The sequence below is a fragment of the Uloborus diversus genome, chromosome 2 (assembly GCF_026930045.1).
Source record: "Uloborus diversus isolate 005 chromosome 2, Udiv.v.3.1, whole genome shotgun sequence".
NCBI classification, from domain to species: Eukaryota; Metazoa; Arthropoda; class Arachnida; order Araneae; family Uloboridae; genus Uloborus; species Uloborus diversus.
Genome location: NC_072732.1, coordinates 212,890,936 through 212,912,764, shown reverse-complemented (window position 1 = coordinate 212,912,764; position 21,829 = coordinate 212,890,936). Strand labels below are relative to the sequence as shown.

General features: G+C 35.4%; 1 protein-coding gene across 1 annotated transcript in view; it reads right to left on the bottom strand.

The window, feature by feature from the left end:
* LOC129216784 (multiple epidermal growth factor-like domains protein 10) overlaps positions 1-21,829 on the bottom strand; it is a 67,760-nt gene that overhangs the window by 30,219 nt on the left and 15,712 nt on the right. The window contains exon 7 of the mRNA XM_054851000.1: positions 18,235-18,330. Within this exon, the coding sequence (XP_054706975.1) occupies positions 18,235-18,330 (96 nt within the window). The remainder of the gene's footprint in view (positions 1-18,234; positions 18,331-21,829) is intronic.

Genomic DNA, 21,829 nt, shown 5'->3' with positions numbered 1-21,829 from the left:
AACTTGTACAATTATAAAACACACAAACAAATTCCATCCAAGGGAAAGGTTAAAAAAAAAAATAGTAATAATAATAATGAATAAAATAAAATATGTATCTATATAAACAAAAGAAGTATTAACTATCAATGAAAAAAAAGAAATTGTATTTGAATTCAATACTTCACAGAAAAAACACTGCGGGAAAAAGAGAGCAAAAAAAAAATAAAGGAAATGGGAGTTTTTTTTTTTTTTCCTTCTCTTCCCCTTCTCTTCTCTTTAAAATGGACAATATCCACGTTTTTGTTCCCAGAACATCATGCATAAAAGTAAGTTCATTAAATGCAAGAATATATTGCTTTTTTTTCCTTTTCTCAAATTCCGAAAGTTCCAATAAAGGAAAAAAAAAGTTTGAGAGAAAAAAAAAAAGTGAAGAAAAAATAAATAAATAAATAAATAAAATTAAAAATAAATAAATATAATATAGTAGCACTATTTACGGCAACACGTTAAACAAGTTGAGAACACAGTTATACTAAGACAAATGATTAAAAGAAATGCTCCAAGCATTTTCATTGAAAAAAAAATGCCATTTAAAGTCGGCATGGTAAACAAATTAAAAAATCCTGAGCCCAAGGAATCCTCATGAAGAATTGAAGTTGTATAAGAGGTATTAAATTTAATTAGTTCAATGCTTGGTTCGTTAAGACAAAAAGAAACCAGTTTACAGGTTTTCATGTTATGAGATACGAGACAAATTTTTTCGTCATAACATTGAACCATGGCTTGAAACTTTATAATGAATTCCTTTGGTTCAGCTTCCAAAATTAAAGTCTGTGTAAAAAGAGTAAGAATTTGAAATTCTACAGTGACCGTTCCTTTCTGGCACGTTGAGTGGGCGGTAATGGACAGTTCACTTAAAATGTTACACTGATAGCAACCTTTTGTGTTTACTTTGTCGTCTGACAATTTTGGACACACATCTGAAGTCTGCAGGAGAATTTTGTAGTCCGTGAAATGCAAGTGCACAATTACGGGTGCGGTTGATAATAAATTGGACGTTAATTGTCCTTTCTGCATTGAAAGGAGATGCATAGAACGAGCAATTGGCAAGGCCCTATCCTTTGTAGTGTAGAGAACCTGCAGGTAATCAGGTTTATTGCGGCAACGTAGAGTTGTTTCAAAGAAGTCGCACTCTGTGAGCGATGGAGCCGTGAGGAAATCAGTAGAATAACTGACGTTTGCCTGCACTTGTCCTATCAAACCTGCTATAGGCATATTTCGTGGGCTTGTTGGCACTAGGTAGGCTTCGGATGTGTCTCCTACTCTAAATACTAGAGACTCACTCAGGTGCAGTTGAGGTTGGTCTAAGGCCCCTTGGACTGCCATGTGAATGCCATCTGACGTGTGGGCGGTTGAACGCAGAGTCAATAATTCGACTGAATTGTTGAACGATCGCTCCACCGAAATCGTGTAAGAACAGCGGTGTCCCGAAATGGTACGGACCTCGTAGGAATGAAGGAGGTCCGGGATGTAGTACACGCGGTAAAAAAGACATCCCATTCGAGAGATAATGGTACAGCCGCTGCCAACACTGGAAGGATGGCAAAAGTTAGCTCCAGGGTAGCTAAGGCTTTCCTCTGTTAAGGCGGCAAAATCTTTCCCCGCTTTACAGTGTTCGCCCCATGCACAGTAATAATTTTGGGGACAAGCTAATTGCGAAATTGTTCGTGCCTGGACAGGAAATGTAAAATATTCCCTCTTGGATGAAAATGAGCACTGTGCCGATATCAGTTTTATTTTTAAACTGAATAAGTTTTTTTTTTTTGTTTATCTTGAAACCAAAGGCACGTTTCGTAATTGAGGGATTTTAATGTCACAGCTGCTGTAGTAGAGAGTTTGCATAGTTGTTGGTCATCCAAGGATTTGCAGTTTTCGATGTTGGAAACTACAATCGAATGACTGGTGCAGTCTGCAGTAACCACGGCGAGTAAAGAAAAGATGACGAGTAAAGAGACGTTAGGTCTCGCTGCGGGGGCGTGCTCCTCCAAATGTGCATATAAGGTATGAAAGTGTTCGTGAAATTTTGAGCCAATAAGAGCACCACATAATAGGCAAATTCTAAAAATCGCCCTAATGAATTTGAATATAAAAATAAAAATTGCAGCAAAAAGTTTTAAAAGAGATACAAGTCCTCGGACGGCATATCGTAACAGGAGTAAGGCTACAAGACCTAAAAATAGCAGCCCAATGTACAGGGTGTATGCTAGATATGATGGCCAGCACTGTACTTGAAAAAAGAATTCTCTACAAAAAAAACAGTTCGTAGAGCGGCAAATGGTTTTGCCCTCGAGCAGGACTTCTCCGCTTACTGCTTTTCCGGTTTCGGAAATAAAAATTATTGTTAGCTTAGTTTTATAGGAAACAAACTCAGGTGGTAGGATTATATTAAAGTCATCTTTAATATTAACTATCAGTTCATTTCCTGAAATACGGACAAGTAGTTTCCCAGGTCCTGGAACCGTGACAATGGGATCATTGTAATGTATGGATAGGTTGTGATTACTAAATGTTGCACTTTCAAATTCTAATAGGTGTCTGGGCGAAAAAGTGGGCTTGTGGAAAAGGCATGAGTCAAAAGTTACAAGGATCAGATTTTCTTGGTACCGTTTAGGAGATAGGTGGGAAAATGCGTAGTTAACTGTTTCGATGTTGCATTTACATGACGCAGATGCGTCACATGCCGGATAAACTGCGCAGAATTATGTTGTGCCGGTGCAGTTTGTAGCACAATCACAGGTTTCATCGTTCCCTTCCGATGTGGCGGCGCATCTGAAAACTGTTAAGTTGCCCTTTGTTTCCGTGGGCCGGTCGAAAAACTGTGACGGCTGGCTGAGGCTCCCCTCGGTGTACAGTAATGTTCTTTTGACCACGGTGCACCTTCTGCAGCGGTGAGCAGTGCATGCATCTTGAGGCAGATCGATATCTGCTAGTTCTGCGGACGTGGCATTTCTGCAGACCAGGGCTGCTTGTCCAGGGGGTCTGCTGCAAATGCGAACGGCATCGGCGACGGTGAGGACTAGAATCCATAGTAGTAGGAATTCTGCGGAAAGAAAGATACGGGGAGTGTCTCCATCGAAAAAAAGAAGGACATAAGTTTTTTTTTTTTCTCTTCTGAGATATTAATTTTCCTCATAATTCATTTTTGCCAACTAAGATGCTTATAAAAAAAACTGTTAATATACATATATATATTTCTATATGTGTATCGACGCTAAAAAGCGCCAAGCGCAACTTCCTAGTCTGATCCGCGATTTGGAAAGAATGGCGCATCTTGGCCGAAAAGCTATCTCATTATCATTCAAAAAGCATTGCTGTAAGTGAAGCTCATCCATTGAGATCTCTTAAGGCTTTTTTTTTTTTCTCTTCCTTATCTCATTAATTTAGCTACTCATTTTTTTTTCCCAATATAAAAAAAAACACAAACAAAATTCATTCTCTATTTTTTTTTTCTCAGGTTTAGTTTAGTCGAGAAACTGTTTTGATTAGTTCATGAAAAAAAAAAAGTTTTTTCCTCCCTCTCTCTCTTTACTATGTGTTATCAAGAACTGTGCCAAAGAAGAGATAAGCGCGCCCGCGCGACCCACCAGAATTAAAGCTCAGGCTGGATAACGTACAGTACAAGGCGGTCGACTCACCTTGCTCGGTACGAGATAAGACGGGAGAGAGAGAGAAAAAAAAATACACACAAAAGAAGTAAACTAAACTGCTACTAGTGAAATGATGATACGATGTACAGGAAATCTAATATTTGAGCAATGGGTAGTGAATTAAACAGACAAACTGCTATTTACGAAAATTCGAGTTTTCTGCGGTTTGTATACAATATTATTAATTTGTTGAACAGTATTGTTTCCAAGATTCGCAGCTAAAGAATTAGACAGAGCATCTGCCACTTTATCTATCAACCCCTTATCAGAGTTTGGGGAAGTATTCATTGCCCAATTAAGTATTCTATTTGAAATGGATGCATTAGGAGCGCTGGTTGTTTGATTCGCGACGTTTCTGTTTAAACGGGAGCGCAGTGGATAACGGGGTTCTGTTTCCGAATTCAAACTTGTTGAATTATCGACGATTTCACTCTTTTCTATCCGAGCGGTCTCCGAAGTGCTTGATTCTCCTGTTCCACTATCGGGAGAAGTAAGTTTTTGCGGAATTAGGCTGTTATCACTTTGGGTTGCGGCGGGTTGCACAGGGTGCGGTTGGATGATAGGCTGAGGATAAGTAAACAAGACGCAATCTTCAGTATCGCTTTCGGTTTCAGAATAGAAAGTAGGATGATGCGCTTCTCGATTCGGATTTCCGGGCGAACTTTGCGATTGGGAGTGGGTAGTTTGTAATGATTTGTCTTTCTCTATTGGTAATTGAAGGTCTGGCCTTCTTTCGACGAAAGCAAACATGCGATCGACGTGAACACGAGTTGGCTTCGCATAGGGTTTCTTAGGATCCAGAATGGAGTAATTTAAATCGGAATGTTTTTCAACCACTCTGTAAGGACCTGTAAATTTTTTTGCTAACGCCCGACCGGTTTTCTGGGTTGCTGCTGGGGTATGTAAATATACATTTTGACCTGGCACAAAGGATTTAGATACTGCAATGCGACTTCTAACCTGAGCTTGTTTTTCCGCGTAATCTTCCAAGTTTTTATACTCATTACGATATACGTATCGCATTTTCGCTAGATTTTCTTGAATGTAATTATCGCAAGGAAAATAATGCATGTTTGGTGACTGCTCTAGTTGGTGGAAAGGCAGGTTAATGTCGCGATTGAACATCAAAAATGACGGTTTCTCGTGGGTCGTATCGTGGTATGAGTTGTTATAGATGAAATTGTAGTAACTCAGATATGTATCCCAGTTGCTAACTTTGTCTGCGAGACATGTTAAGCTTGCTTTCAGGGGCAAGTTGATAGATTCACTCTGGCCATTAGTTTGCGGGTGGAATGGCGTCGTTTTAAGTTTATTAATTTGCAATTTTTTTGCTAATTCTGTAAATAATTTACTTTGGAAATTTGACCCAAGATCGGATAATATAGCTTGTGGTACACCAAAAGTAACAATAACCTCCATAAGTTTTGGAGCTATAGTTTCAGCTCTAATATCTTTGAGGGCAAAAAGGATAGAGTACTTAGAAAAATGATCAATTACCGTAAGTACATATTTGTTTCCTTGCTCGGACAGCGGAAGCGGACCAAGAATATCGCAACTTATACGAGCCATCGGTTGTGATGGAATCGTGAAATTTTGTATAGGTGACTTTGTTAGCCTAAAACCTTTTCGTTCAATGCATAACTTGCAGCTTGTAGAAAAATTCTTTATGTCACGGAACATGTTTTTCCAAAAATACTTTTCTTTTAACGAACGATAATTTTTTGAAAATGCGAAATGCACTGTTTCAGAACCTTCCAAAATGTACGGAATGAGTTTTTTTGGAATAACTATTTGTTCAAGAAGGTCATCGCGAACTGCGTGTTTACTCCGAGGTGATAAATGTTTTAGAATTCCATCATCCATAAAATAATTATCAGTTTGGACCTTACAATCAGATGTTTTATCTTCTAAGTAATCAATTATATTTCTTAAGGAGGGGTCATTCCTCTGCTCCTGTTTAATTGTTTCCAAATCTGGTACATCAACTTTAACTACATTAATTGATTCTGTGATATCCCTTGAGAGAAGGTCTCCCAAGAAATTCTCGGATCCCTTAATATACTCAAAGTCAAAATCATAATTCGACAATTCAAGAAGCCAACGAGAAAGACGATTTGCCGGCGACTCCAACTTAACTAGATAATTCAAAGATTTACAATCGGAAATAATTTTAAATTTCCTTCCAAACAGATACATTTTATAATGTCGAATAGCGAGTAGAATTGCGTAAGCTTCGAGTTGTATAGCGGGCCATTTTTTCTCGTGAGGTTTAAGTTTATGCGAGAAGTAACTAATCGGTCGCAATATACCTTTGTCATCTTTTTGCAGTAAAGACGCGCCGACGGCTGTAGCCGAAGCATCGGTGTTTAAGTAAAATAAGGCGTCAAAATTGGGGTGTGCCAACATAACATCCGATAAGAGTTTTTCTCTAATTTTGTCAAACGCGATTTGTGCCTCAAAAGTCCATTTAAACTTCCGTGTTGATTTCGTGAGATCCGTTAAAGGAACAACAATTTCAGAAAAGTTGTGAATAAAATCACGATAGTAATTCGCTAATCCAAGAAAGCGTCGCAGTTTTCGTACTGTATTTGGTATTGGAAAATGCTTAATCGATTCGATATTTTGGGGGAGAGGTTTTATGATGTCCTTATCAACTACATGGCCTAGATATCGTATGCTAGGTTGAAGAAATTTGCATTTCTTTGGATTTAGGGTAAGACCGTATTGACGGAAACGTTCAAAGACCAACTCTAGTTTTCGCAAAGAATCTGAAATTGTACTAGCGGGTACTATGATATCATCAATGTAGACTGAAATGTTTTCCTCTTGCAAACCATTTAGCACCTTATCTGCTATCTCTTGCCAAATTTGAGGAGAATTTTTCATTCCAAATGAAAGATATTTATACTGAAAGTTTCCATACGGACTCGAGAATGCTGTTAGATGCTTATCTTCATCACGCAATTTAATTTGGTGAAAGGATGAATTAGCGTCTAATGTACTGTAAAAGTTTGCTCCGCGAAGAGAATTGAGAATATCCGATATTAAAGGCAATCTATATGTGGAGGAAACCGTAATTTGGTTTAGTTTCCGGTAGTCAATGACTAAACGATACTCGCCTTGCTCTTTTTTCTTAACTAAAATTAGTGGAAACGAAAATCTACTTTTTGATTTCTCCAATATTTTCGCGTCTTCTAACTCTTTAATTTGTTTTTTCAAAGTATCACGTAAAGCGACTGGAACTGGGAATGGTCGGCATTGTATTGGAGTGGGATCAGTTATTTCTATAGGCGGAGCCTCCAGCGTACATTTGCCGATTGTCTTCAGTGAAGTACTAAAAATATCCGCGTATTCGAATATCAAGTCAGTTAGTTTTTTTTTTCACCTCTAAAGGAACATTAGTTAAATCAAAATCCTCTATTTTTAGTTCCCTTCTTCGCTTGTCCGTAATATTTTCCTCCGTCTGAACATCGATTTCCGGTTCAATTTGAGCAATTTTCATTCCCTTATTCAAATGAAGGGTTTTGTGGGACAAGTTATTTATTAGCAACGGTACCGTACCATCGGAAGTGACGGTAGAAATTGCATGATGAATTTCAATATCGTGACGAGTGATTAAGGGTGTTAACATTATATCAGTGCCAATAGGAATTTCATTGTTTAATTTAACTTTTGCTACCGTCGATTGAAATGGTTCAAGTTTGAGTTTGTTCGATAGCTTAGCATAAGTATCCTTAAAGAGCACATTAACGGTTTGACTAGCATATTTGTATATCTCAGTTTCACCCCCTTTAAAAGAAACAACCTTTTCATGGAAATTAATTTTGCATTGAAATGCAGTGAGAAAATCAAACCCAAGAATAAAATCATAGTCAAAGCAAAAATTATTCTGAGTTATTAAAAATTCATGACGAAAGGTGTTGTTACTTATAGAAATTGAAACTAACGCAGAGGACCTAATTTTAATTTCATGCCCATTTAAAGTTCGAATTTTGATATTAGGACTAGTAGGTGCAGTTTTTACACAATTTGGCGACAATAAATGAAATGCTTTGCTACTCAAAATGGATTTGCTTGCCCCCGAATCTAAAAGCGCCCAAAACTCAGTATTCGCTACCTTCAGAGCAATGACAGGTAAATTAGAACTGCTTGTTTCATAGTCCGCTGAAATAAAACAACCCCTAGAAGTTTCAGGAAGCCGGCGGGGATTTATCGGTTCCTTGGGTAGTTTAAAAGATTACTATCCCCGGAGACTTTGTTTCTCGCATTTCCCCTATCTGCACCACGGGAGAATGACCTAGCTTGATAAGAAGGGCTGAAATTTTCCCTTTCCAACTCAAACGGCTGATGCGAGTTTTCATAAGATCTGTTTGCAATGTTTCGTGCACCTCGATTAGCTCCCCTTACTCGCGAGCGATTGTAGCGATAATTATTTGAGTATGTTTGATTAGGCTGAAACCAGCAAGAACGCGATGGGTGGTTATCGCGGCCGCAGTGAATGCATGACTGATGTCTCAGATAATTTCTCTGATGGTTACGCGGGCTTGGGTAACGGGGAGGAGGCGATTGCTCCTGTATGCTCATTTTTTGTATGTGGTTTGTTAGTGTACTAATCATATGATTTGAAATTTCTGCTTGCTTATCAAGGATTTCTGTTAGCTTATTTTGGATTGCACTTTGGGGTTCTATTGCACAATTATTACAGTTTCCGGTATCATCAGTGAACTGCATATTTATTTCATCCAAGAGAGCATTTTCAACTGCTTCCTCAAATGTGGATGGATTTCTGTTGAGCGCCAACCGTTTAAGAGGGGTTTGTAATCCCTCTAGAAATTTTGCTAGTTTTGTCTGATTTACAATTGGTCCTGCGTCTTCTTTGCTAGAATTTTGAAGGCCAAAATAATTCACCGTTAAGTTTGAGACCCTCGAAGAAAAATTTCGCACCGACTCGCCGGGATTTTGGCGACAGTTGGAGAACTGTTGCTGCCTATGACTTAAGGTCGTTCTATTTTCGAAAAATTTAATAAACTTCTCTTTAATGTTTGAAAATAGCTCCTCATTAATTAATTCTGGATCGTTCATGAAAAACTGTAAAGCTGGACCCTTTAATTTACTTTTCAAAACTGCGATAAGTTCAGAATCATTCCATCGTGCAATTTTCCCAATATCCTCTAAGTTTTTGACAAAATACTCCACATTAGTAAAAATTTCTCCGTCAAAAATAGTTACTAAATTTTGATATCCGGCTATCTTATTTGGATTAGGTAGAATAGGGTTTTGTTCCATTCCGGGAACCTGGTTCTGTTCTGGCGTGTCTGGCATAATTGAAATTCACAATTTAAGAAGGAAAAGTACCGAAAACTAACTAAAAAAACTCGTGCGAGGGGAAATAAATATGCATTTCAGAACGATCTAAACAAACTTTTAACACATACACAAATAACAAAAGAAAACCATAAGAGAAACTCAAAAGATTTTAGGTGACACATAGCAATTTTTCAAATTGTCTAACTGTTCAAAATTATATTGAAAAGTGAAAACACCACATGCACATTTGTTCATAACGGCAGAAAGTGTCCGTTACAGGATTAATTGACAATCAAGTTATTAATTTGTTTGTTGGTTGGTTCGGAACCAAGTTGTCCCATATGGGGCAAATTGTCGGACACGGCACCAAGTTGTCACGCCGCCCCATCTGTAGGTTTAGTGTTTTGGAACTAGCAAGGAAATAGGCCGATCGTATAGTTTTTAAATAAATACTTTATTTGGACAAATAGGGCAGGACATGAGTGTGCATATGTTGGTCTCACAATTCAATTTAAAGTTTAAAGTTAAGGGGGAATAGCTGATGGAGATTTACTCACCCATATTTTCAAGCCGCTGCATCTCTCCAGCGTAGTTCAGCCTCCTCTCTCAAGTATCCCTAACTCTAAAAATGTCTCTCTCTCTCTCTGAAAAACTGGAATGGAATCTCGAATCTAATTTGGATACGTGGAGTTTTATTCCCAGAAAAGCGACCCTTGTCACCTCAATCTTTCCCGAACTTTCAACTTCGCCTTGATTACGTGTAGGGTGCGGCGAGTTACACGCGTATATAATCCAAACATTCCTTAATTGATTAGAAAGTTCTACGTGACTTTCCCAGCACGTGAATTACATGAGCTTCCGAAGGTTACGAGTTTAATCTTATCAAGACCAAATAGAGGGAACATTCCGGAATGGGAATGAAAGGTGCAAGTTCCCTTACGTGTTTTTTAAAGTTAAATGATTCCATTTTCATAAATGCTTAACGAGCGTCGTGACACTATTGAAACTAATCTATGCAAATTTTCAGCTTCCTAGATAAAAATCCTAAAGCTCTAGGATCTCTGAAAAATGTTAATCCGCCATCCACCATCTTGGATAACTTTTGGTGCCTATTTGCAAACAAACAAACTTGACTATAGCGCTTTGAAAATGGGCTATTTTTCACTTGAACAATTTTGATAGCCACTTTGAATCACAATATCTTCTAGAAAATAGATATTTAAGCTCTGTAACTGTAACCCATTAAACACAAGCACTTTTACAATGTAATCACGCAGTACAAGCTCTTGAATTATTTTTGTTCAGATTTTTTGACAACCTAAAATCCAGGAAAAAAAATTTCCCATCGCGCTTTTTTACAAGTTCACGCTTTTGCAACACAAAATCTAACGAGCTCAAATGCACAAAAATACTTGAATATACTAACGGTCAAACATACTTTAAGCGCCTAAAATTTCAGGCTTCCAGTGTAACAAACTTTCCTGTGAACTTGGAAATTTTTGCACAAAAAGCTGATCCGCCTTTTCCGAGATCCTAGATCCTCAGGATTTGCATCTAGGAAGCTGAAAATTTGCATAGGTTAGTTTCAAAGGCATCTCTACGCCTCTATAAAATTTCATCCAAATCGGAGATGTTCGAGTGGGGACGATTTGAAAAATTACATCAGTTGGCATGGAATGACTCGAATGTGAGACAAAATGGTAAAGTGGTAAATTATTAACCAACTTTTAGCGCCACCTATCTGGTAATATTTTTAACTACGTAAGTAACACATGTAGTCTATTCCAGTCAAAAAAAAGTTACCTATGCAGATGCGTATGATAATACAAGCAATCTTCAAAAATTAATAATCAGATTGTAATATTTTGTTGTAAGTCAAAATTTATTTTTGCTCTTATAAATGATAAAGTTCTTATTATTTTCCTTTTAAATATTAATTGATACTTGCTTATTTGTTTTGTATAATTTCCGAAGTGCATGCGAGGCAAAGTGAAATGTGTAGTTAATTTTTCGTTACTATATTATTGTTTATAGAAGTGGAAGCAATATCAGACTGCGTCATTTCACAAAAATTTGAGGTTACTCCTGTTTTAGTTTCTAGTGAGAATATACAGCTCTTATCGTGAGGATATTACGTATTCTGGAAATGTTTCTTTGAAAGTTTTGGAGGCTACTATAGTTAATACGTAAGTAACATTTACTAATGAAGCTATGTTGCTATAACTTGCGATTAAATATCAGCATTTGATTTATATTGCTTGATGTTGTCAAAACTTTTTTTTTTTTTAAAAGAATGGGCAAGGCTTTAGACACTTTCCCTGGAAAATGTAGGGAACTAAAAGCATTACCAATCCCTTCCTTACATTTTTAGAAAGCTATGACAAATTTAACAGGTGTTTCTAAGTCAGTAGTTGCACGCATCAAAAGCTTAAAATTGACCAAAACAAGTCACTGAAAGCAGATCGCGTTGACAAATGTGAAAAAAAAAAAAAAACGCATCAGTGCTCCATGTAAAGTCTGTAAAATCAAGGTTATATGCTTTTCCGGATATTCAATACTCTCGATAAAACATTCTTGAAGGAATAGCCGCCGCACGCTGCCTGGGGAGCACTGGTAAAAGAAACTTTTTTCGACCAAAATGGTAAAAATTAAGTCTTCGGAGAAGCATGCTTACAAAACATTAAACTAATCAAAATAATAACATTATTTGTTTCAAACACTACTTATAAATAGTACTTATAGGATTCCAGTCCTCAACAGTCTTTTTTTTTTTGGGGGGGGGGGTTGTTTTTCCCACTGTTAACGCTTTTTCTCAGCCTCGGTGCGGCGTGTTTTTTCTTTTTTTTCTTTACTCTTAGACTAATCACCTCCGGACAGTCCTGGTGGAAACTTCAATGTCCTGTTCATTCGTAAGTATGACGGTCTACACTCCTTTTGTGATTTTTGAGGAAAATATCGCTATCTGTGGCTGGTCCGAGCATTGATGATGTGCTTTCTGCCACATTTTCCTAAGTGATCCACTTCCAGTGGCATGTTTTGGGCAATTTTAATTTTGATATATCTAACTAATGACGTAAAAACACCTGTTTTACTTTCAATAGCTCTCTGGGTATGTGTGAAGAGAAGTAGCAATGCTTGTACTTTCCCTTTTAGGAGACATGTTTGACTTTTTAGGAGACATGTTTGAAGTTTTGTCCATTCTTAAAAACAATTTTGACAATATCAAGCAACTATATTAATCAAATATTGAAATTTAATCTCAAGTTGTATGAACAATGCTTTACTACTAAGTGTTAACTGCGTAATAACTGTAGCAGACACAAAAACTTTCGAAGAAACGTTTCTATGATGCTTTATATAACCTCACGACAACACAGCAGTTTTTTCTCATTACAGCCTAAAATTGTAAAATCCTTAAATATTTGTAACACAACAAAGGTTGGTACTGTTGCCACTTCTAAAAAACAATAACAATGATACCGCCAACAGTTCAGAATTTAAAAAATAAAAAAAAAGTGTGGTTCGTTTATTTCTTCAAAAAGTGAGCCTAAACCTAAAATAAGATAATTTGAGTAGTGTCTCTAATAATTTGGCCACCCACTGTAATTAATTTTCGTACATTTATTTGTTCGTTTATTCACTGTTTTTTTTTTAAATTTATTTATTTATTTACTCATTCATTTGATAAAAAAATATTTTTAACAGTCGAATAGAAAATATTTCTTTTATAACACATTTTATTTTTCACTTTGCTCCGTGGAAAAAAATGAACTTTTCTGTTCGTATGTACTGTAATTCAAAAAAATTTCTATTTTTTTCATTTTGAAAACGATAAGTTACTTTAACTATTTTACCTTACCTCGCATTACCCTGCTTCACTCATTTCATTTAGTTACTCGCAATTTTTGCTGACTTGTTACAACAGTTTGCAGAATTAATGAAAACTTTTATTTTTTACAGTCTCTCGGAAGATTATTATTGAAAGATTAACTCTAAAGTTTGTTTTTGGTGGAACAGAATTTTCATAGAAAGAATTTTAAGACAACTTGAGTTTTCTACTTAGTAAGGGGATCAGCATCCCTTAAAAGAAGATCAGCGAGCTAAGATCAGAAGGGTTGTGAACACAATGCTTTCTTCGATGTTATGGATATGGAAGAAAGAAAAATGTAAAACAAAATGTAATGAGAAATAGTTAAGTATTTGGCTAACTCTATGACATTCAAAAGCAGAGTTCAAGTTTTATTTTTCTTGAAGGCAACCAAAACTTATTGTATGGTATACGTTTTTAATGCTGCATCATTGGTGGGTAATTTCACGGTCTTTTTGGCATTTATGTAGAGTCCGTAACGTGATATTTTTTGCCATAACTTTTTAATTTACTGTTTGATTTGCAAATTATTTAAATATGAGTTGGTGTATTGGTCGGAAAAGCTCAAAATAAAATAATATACTAATCAAACAGTAAATTAAAAAGTTTAGCAAAAAGAGATCCCGTTACAGACTCCACATACATGTCAAAAATACCGTGAAATGACCCTGGTGTACAATTTGACGAACAAAGAACAAACTTTTCGTGGCAGTAATTGCTTCATTTTAGGTGTTTAGAACATTTTCCGAGGAAACAAGTCCCCATGGCTATAAAGTTACAGGACGCATGTGCATCGAAAAGTAAAGAAATATTAAAAAGAATGTACGAGCATAAAAGAAATAAAGGCGGCAACATCAGGCGCATGGTAGGCACATAGTATTCACTGATTCATGGATCATTAGACCACACACGAGGAAGTTAGTTGAATCCGCTTTTGTCTGTAAAGTATTTGACTGACTTTTTTCGTTGTCTTCACGCAAGGTAACATACTACCAAACGGCACGACCTTGAGGGTTACGAATCTGGACTGAATTCTGTGTTTAGATCACTTTGCTTTAGATATGAACCCAGATAAAGCGGTTTGACCGCAAAGGCCCTAGTTTGGCAGCAATGAAGGTCCAAAGTTGCTAGTTTAGCTCCAGAGTTGCAATGCTTTTTCCTTTGAAATTAAAACTTTTTACCATTTTCTTGCTATTGCATTGCAGCATCAACCAACTGCAGTGCAATACAACCCGATTACACAATATAGAATAAATTCCTTCGCCCCTACATTGTACTAACAAGAGACGCGAAAGATGTTAGGAGAGCAAATACTGTGCCAAAGCTTCAAATTCCAAGAAAAACGCTATTGCAGTTCTGGAGCCAAACACGCAAATTTAGACCCTCTTTGCAGCCGAACTAGAATCTATGGGCTTAAACTGTTCTTCCTGGACACATATCTAGTGCAAATGAATCTAAATCCAGAAGTTAATCCAGATTCATAAGACTCAATTTTTTGCCGTCTGAACCAGAATGAGTTCCAGGACTCCAGAATTGCAATGGTGTTTTCAGTTGCATTGGAAACTCTGACACAGTATTTGCCCTCCAACACATTCGTCGTCTCTTGTAACGACAATGCAGAAGGGGAGGGGTATTCTCTGCTGGTCAATGTATTCAATAGGCTCATACTGCAATGCAATTACAAAAAAAGAGTTTAAAAAGTGTAATTTAAAATAAAATACCATTGCTTTTCTGGACTCAACTAGCAACATTGGACACCCGTCGCCGCCGAACTAGGGCTTATGCAGTCAAACCGCTTCACATGGCCTCACATCTAGTGCAAACTGACCCAAATCCAGAATTTCGTCCAGATCTGTGACCCTCAAGATCGTGCCGTTTGGTAGTTAGAAGAATCAACTTTTCTTCTAATAAACCGAATTTATTCGAGCAGCGGCTACACAATGCTGTTAAAACTGAACCGAATTGACTCTCAACTAGAGATTTCGCTCTACACTCCTGTGTAGAGCGAAAGCTTGCCAATGCCCCGATGAGTAGAATCAGCTTAAAAGTTGATTCAACTCATTAGGATGAAAATGGTAGCAGCAAATATAGTCGCCTCAGAGCAACAGTAGGATACTTAGTATTATTCCTGGGATAAGATGTCTTACTGTTGCTCTGAGACGACGATATGCCTGGTGTGTCTGATGATTGTCATGTGAACGCTTTCACTTTTACACTTGGTTACGCATCCTGATAACCACAGTTCGAAATTTGATTCAGCTAAGTTACCATGTGTAATGGAGGCCTTAAGGAAGGCCTGATGCTGTTTCTCCAGATTTGTTTACGAACTCTCATGGCATAGCGTAGCTTAAACTGAATTTACAACTAGCTTGTCATTAACATCAGAGTAATGAAAAGGTAAAAGCCATGGGGGAAAATGATTTTGGTAACTTGCCCAAAATTTCTTCCTTGTAGCACGGTCATTCCATGTCAAGTGATCCAAAATTTGGGAAATTTTTCCCCTCACCCTTTTGTATTTCTTTGAAATTTCGCTCATCGATTGTACCCTTCAAGGTAATGAAAAGTCCAAATTTTTAGATTTTTATCTCTTTTACTTTTTTATTAATGAGACTTCAAATATAGATTTAAGTACATTAGTTGCTGTTTAATATGATATACAGCATGACTAATTTTGTAAAAATTTTCATTTTTAAAAAATTTTAATTTAAAATTTAAATTTCTCACAAAACATATAATGAACTTTTTTTTAAAAAAAATCCAAAAAAATTTTGTGTATTTTATCTTTATTTGGGCAAAATTTAAAGTTGGGATCTCAATGGGATCACATTTTTATGAATTTTTAAATAAAATTTGACTTAAGAAATAATGATATTTTTCAGATTATACTTAGTTAAATATGAGATTCTCTCACTGGTGATGGTCAATTAAGTAGTAAGTAAACATGACTATGCTTGAAATGAACTGGCATGAACTTGTAGATTGGTAAGCCCCCCCCCCCCCCCCGGCACCCCACCACTTTTAATCTTTTTTTTTTTAATTGTTTTTTAGTTTTTAAAATGTAAAAAAATAAAAATAAAATAAAACAAAATGAATAGTAAAATTATTTAAATGGGGTAAATGTTCTTTAAAACAAGACGAAGTATATCCCCTCCTCCCCACTACCCATTCATACGAGTAACACTATTCTAGTATCACGCTTTACCTGGAGATTGAATTGAAAAAATGGACTATAACTCAGCATCAAATATAGATAGAAACATTTGGTAACAAGCATTTTAAAGTACATTAGTTGCTGTTTAATGTGATATGCAGCATGTGACTTATTTATAAAAATTTTAATTTAAAAAAAATAAATTTAAAATTGAAATTTCTCAGAAAACATATAATGATTTTTTTTTTAAAAATTCCAAAATATTTTGTGTATTTTATCTTCATTTATACAAAATTTCAACTTGGGATCTCAATGGGATCATATTTTTATGAATTTTTGAATTAAGAGATAATGATATTTTTCAGATTTTATTTAGTTAAATATGGTGCTCTCTTACTGGTGATGGTCTAGTGAGTAGTAAGTAAACATGACTATGCTTGTTATGAGCTGGGATAAATTGGTAAGCCCCCCCCCCCCCGCCGCATCACCACATTTTATCTTTTTTTTTTTTTTCAAAACTGTTTTCAAAATTGAAAAAAAAAAAAAAAAAAGCTGGTACGTAAGAATAATAATCAAAACAAACGCTGCCAAACATCAGAAGTGACTGAGGCTCATAAATGAGAAGGGGAGGATCACAAACACTAAAATTTGGGAAAACTTTAACAGACAAAAATAACCAGGGGTTATACTCTAATACACCGTATGCTATCAAACATTTTTTAGACACATTATGTATATAATGCATACACATATTGTGTATAATGGATTGCTGGGAGTATAACCTCCAAAAAATTGATTGGAACATCACTAAATAGAACAACACTCCCCGCACTTCTCTCCCAGCTTTTTTTTTTTTTTTTTTTCGGAAAGTGGGATGGTAAAGTGAGGGGGGGAGGCAATCTGGAATGTTTAGCAACATGAAAGGTTATGCTTAAAAGAGCAAAGATTGTTTGATCTATAACTACTTTTAATATACGTATAGATAGATCTCATTGCATTAGTCTCCTTCACAGCAGAAATTAAAAAGAAAACAAGAAACGTAAAAACAGCTGCTCTCCAGACGTTGTAGAAAGTTATGTGTGGACAGACATACGATCTGATGCTTTGATTTATTTGTAGTTTTGTGTGAAAATAATGGAAAACCATTATTACAACATGGGGGAAACACTATTTTGCTATGATCTTGGGGCAACAAACTATTTTTTTCCTCCATCCGAAATTGAGGGTTAGGGCTGCGGTAGGGGGTAGGGAATGAAATGAATCATAATTTTCTTTATCAGATATTGAATTAATCGAGTACACTTTTGTAAAGTTGTGATCTAAAAAGAAACACATGGTCAGAAAAAAAAAGGAAACATATGGGGTAAAAATAATTCTCAATCCAATCCCCACGTAAAGCATGATACTAGTATAGTGTTAATCGTATGAATGGGTAGGGGGAGGAGGGGATATATTTCGTCTTGTTTTAAAGAACATTTACCCCATTCAAATAATTTTACTATTCATTTTGTTTTATTTTATTTTATTTTTTTACATTTTAAAAACTAAAAAACAATTTTTAAAAAAAAGATTAAAAGTGGTGGGGTGCCGGGGGGATGGGGGTTACCAATCTACAAGTTCATGCCAGTTCATTTCAAGCATAGTCATGTTTACTTACTACTCATTTGACCATCGCCAGTAAGATAATACCATATTTAACTAAATAGAATATGAAAAATACCATTATTTCTTAAGTCAAATTTTACCCAAAAATTCAGAAAAATATAATCCATTGAGATCCCAACTTGAAATTTCGCACAAATAAAAATAAAATACACAGAAATTTTTGGGAACTTAAAAAGAAAATCATTATATGTTTTCTGAGAAATTTAAATTTTAAATTTAAATTTTTAAAAAATGAATTTTTACAAAATTAGTCATGCTGCATATCATATTAAACAGCAACTAATGTACTTAAATCTGTATTTGGTGCTGAGTTATCGTCCATTTTATGTTCAAGCATCCATGAAAAAAAGAGGGATTTTCCAAAAATCAAAGTCTCATAAATAAAAGAGATAAAAATCTAAAAATTAGAACTTTTGATTACCTTGAAGGGTACAACCGATGAGCCAAATTTCAAAGAAATCCAAAAATGTGAGGGAAAAAATCTCTCAAACTTTGGATCACTTGACATGGTAATCCTTTCTTTATCAAATTCAACAAAAACAATAGGTACTCACCAACTGCAGATTCCAACTTACATTCCAGTTCTATTTTCTCTACAGGATCAGCGGATATTGGTCGGCGAGCATATTTTATGTTTTGCAGGTGTTCGGCTAGAAACAAAAACATTGCTTTTTTTTACTGAAAATACTTTCTTCTAATATACGGAATTAAATGTATTTTCTGAAATTGCAAAAAACAGACTACTAAGTTCGAGGTAGTTTCTTTAATATCCAAGTGGCAATAGTTGGGGACGTCGTAAATTGTTATCTTTAGTCCAAATATGCAGTTGAACAAGTTCACTATCATGTTGTACGTTTTCCGAATGTAAGTTTTAAAAAACATTACGCATTTCAGAGTGAGTTCATTCAACTCAGTTTATCTAAGTGCTATACAGCCTGAGTAAAAACTTTAAGACCAGTACAATTTTCTTTGAAAAAAGGAAAATGAAATTAAAATGATTTTAATATTATTGTATTACTAGCATTCCCGTACCCGGCATTGCTCGGGTAATGGAATTAGCAGGGATTAACAGTGCTTGGTGCACCTAGTTACGAAAATCCCCTGTAATAATTACTTATTACCTATAACTTTTTGTAATTTAGGGAGGATCCCGGGGCCCCTGGACTCCTTACACATATGCCTTTGTCCTTAACCGATCTTTAACTGTTATTAACGATCCTTTTAAAGTATTGATTATCTTTGTAAACACAGGCCATCCACATTTTATTGATATACCTATGTTTAAGCAAGAACTTCTTTGTATACAACATTTTTAGTTTTTTTTTCCGGTGCTAAAATTATTAAGCTGCTTGATGAACTGACTTTGGAGCACACTACATAACATTGGCCGTGTGAAAAAAAGTAAGTAGTCTCTTAAATCGATTCCTGCTACTTTTAATGTCTGTCCTTGTGACTTATTAATGGTTATTGCAAAGCAAACTTTAACAGGAAACTGCACTCTTCTAAATTCAAAAGGATAGTCCGCCTGTGATGATGTTTTTAAAAACTTCGTTTCTAGTTTTGAAAAAATGTAAGCAATAGACAGAAACATTATGATTTGACTTGAGAAAAGCCTCGAAGAACCATGTGAGAAGCAAAAACAATATCAAATTTATAGTTTGCTATCGACCAAAAGTTGAGATGAAGTACTGAATAATGATTTGAATGGAGGAAAGCCTTCGAAAATAAGGGATTTGAATTCAATGACAGGTTTTAATTTCGCAGATATTAAGAGGTTTTAATTAATTTCTCCCGAACTAATTGAGATTTCGAAAAATCCTTTCTTAGTGGTTACTTTCGTAATCATGCGGACATGCCTGCCAAATTTCAAGTCTGAAGTTTCAGCGGTTTCGGCTGTGCGTTGATATATATATATATATATATATATATATATATATATATATATATATATATATATATATATATATATATATATATATACGAGGCGTGTTTTTAAAGTAAGTTCCGTTTTTATATAAAAAAGGAACGAGTACAGATAGAGCTAAGTAATTTAGTGCGCAAAAATCTACCACCCTTACGCTATTTTTCGACATTGCTCCCGTGATTTTCCAAGCATTTGTCATAGCGTGGTACAGGTTTTTGTATACCTATTCGTACAAAGTTACCGCCCGTTTAGTTAACCATGAGGACTCTTACAGGGCTTTGGCTGGGGCGTTTTTGAACATCCTCTGGTGTGCCCTCACCTCGTCCGCAGCATCTTTCATTTGTTTCGGCATCTAAAGTCTTTCCAAGGTGATCTGTGGCACAACAGCAATAATGAGCTCAGAGAACATGTTATCCCATGGCTGACTACACAGGCGGCAATTTTCTATGAATAGGTATACAAAAACCTGTACCACGCTATGACAAATGTTTGGAAAATCACGGGAGAAATGTCAAAAAATAGCGTAAGGGTGGTAGATTTTTGTGCAATAAATTTCTTTGCTCTATCTGTACTCGTTCTTTTTTTATATCAAAACGGAACTTACTTTAAAAATACGCCTCGTATATATATATATATATATATATATATATATATATATATATATATATATATATATATATATATATATATATATATATATATATGTTATCTCAGGACATTGATTTTTATATATTAAGATTAATTATTAATGTTCATTGGTAAGAAATAACGCAACAGACAGGATTTGTAAAGCATGCAATAACCAGAAAAGCAGTAATTTATTCAAAGTTAGCATTTCAGCTTGAGTAAAAACTTTAAGGCCACTAGTATTTTTTTTAAAACTGCAAATACTTATACTGTAATGAATGTCACCTCAGTTAACAAGATTGTGGAAACCCTCCAACTTCCAATTTTGTGATTAATTTCTTCAAAGTTTTTGTCCTACTTGTGACGATATCGTAAGGTAAAAAGTTAACTGTTCAAGAAAGAGAGCAGATTGAAGCTTTTTCTTCAACAAGGATAAGTAGGCATACTATTGCGAAAAAAATAGGAAGATCGAAAACTGAAGTCAACATTTTTGTTCGATTTAAACACAATTAGGGTAAAAAGAAAACCCAGGAAAACTTAAAGCTTTGTCCTCGCGTCATGGAAGAAAAGTTTGGAAATTATTACATTACCTGAAAAGTTCTCAACCAGGAAACTTGTTCAGACGATAGGATTGTCAAAAACGGTATATAACACAATTAGAAAGTGTGGAAAGTGTGGAAATTTTATTAATGCTGCAAAATTGCTTAAACCTCATTTATTGAAAATGCACAATATAGAGCGTTTCAACGTTAGCTTGGAAATCATGACCTGGGATAACCAATGAATACAAATAATTTTTCTAACGAAAAGAAGTGGAGTTTGGATGGACCAAACGGAAGGAAGAACTATTGGCATGATTTACGAAAAAAAAAAAATAATGCGCCAATTAGATGGAGGCTCTGTCAGAACTTGAGAGTGCTTTGCTTACAATGGTGTGTGCTCAGTTGCGTCTGTTTCAGGTAAAATGAACTCACAAGTATATCAAAATGTCCTCCCAAGTCATCTTTTACCAAATTCTGAATTAATTGCTGGAGAAAATTGAAAATATCAACAAAACAATGCATCTATCCATCGGAGTAACAGTGCAAAAAATAGGCTCCAAGTAAACAATGTTGAAACTTTGAAATGACCAACTAATTCTCCAGATCTTAACCCAATAGAGAACTTATTGGGTGATTTAGTAAGAAGAGTTTATGCAAAGGAGCGACGTTTTGCTTCTTCAATAGAGCTGAAATCTATCATCGAAGATGAATAGTAAAAAATACTTCCCGAATTCTGTCAAAATCTAGTTTCATTAATGAAAACAAGAATATTTGAAGTAATTTGAAGGAATGGCTCCCACACAAGCTTATAAATATTTGAATTTTTGTCCTCATATACTTTTTTCTATGTTGGCCTTAAAGATTTTACTCAGGTTCAAATATTGATCTGTAATATTTTCTGATAATAAACACTTACAATTAAATTTTTTTTGTCTTTTTCACTTGTATTTAAGGTTAATAATTATCACTCATATGACTTTTTGACCCTAAGATTAAGGTGTGTCCAATTTCTCAAAAAAGTGCACTGGACTTAAAGTTTTTACTCAGACTGTATTA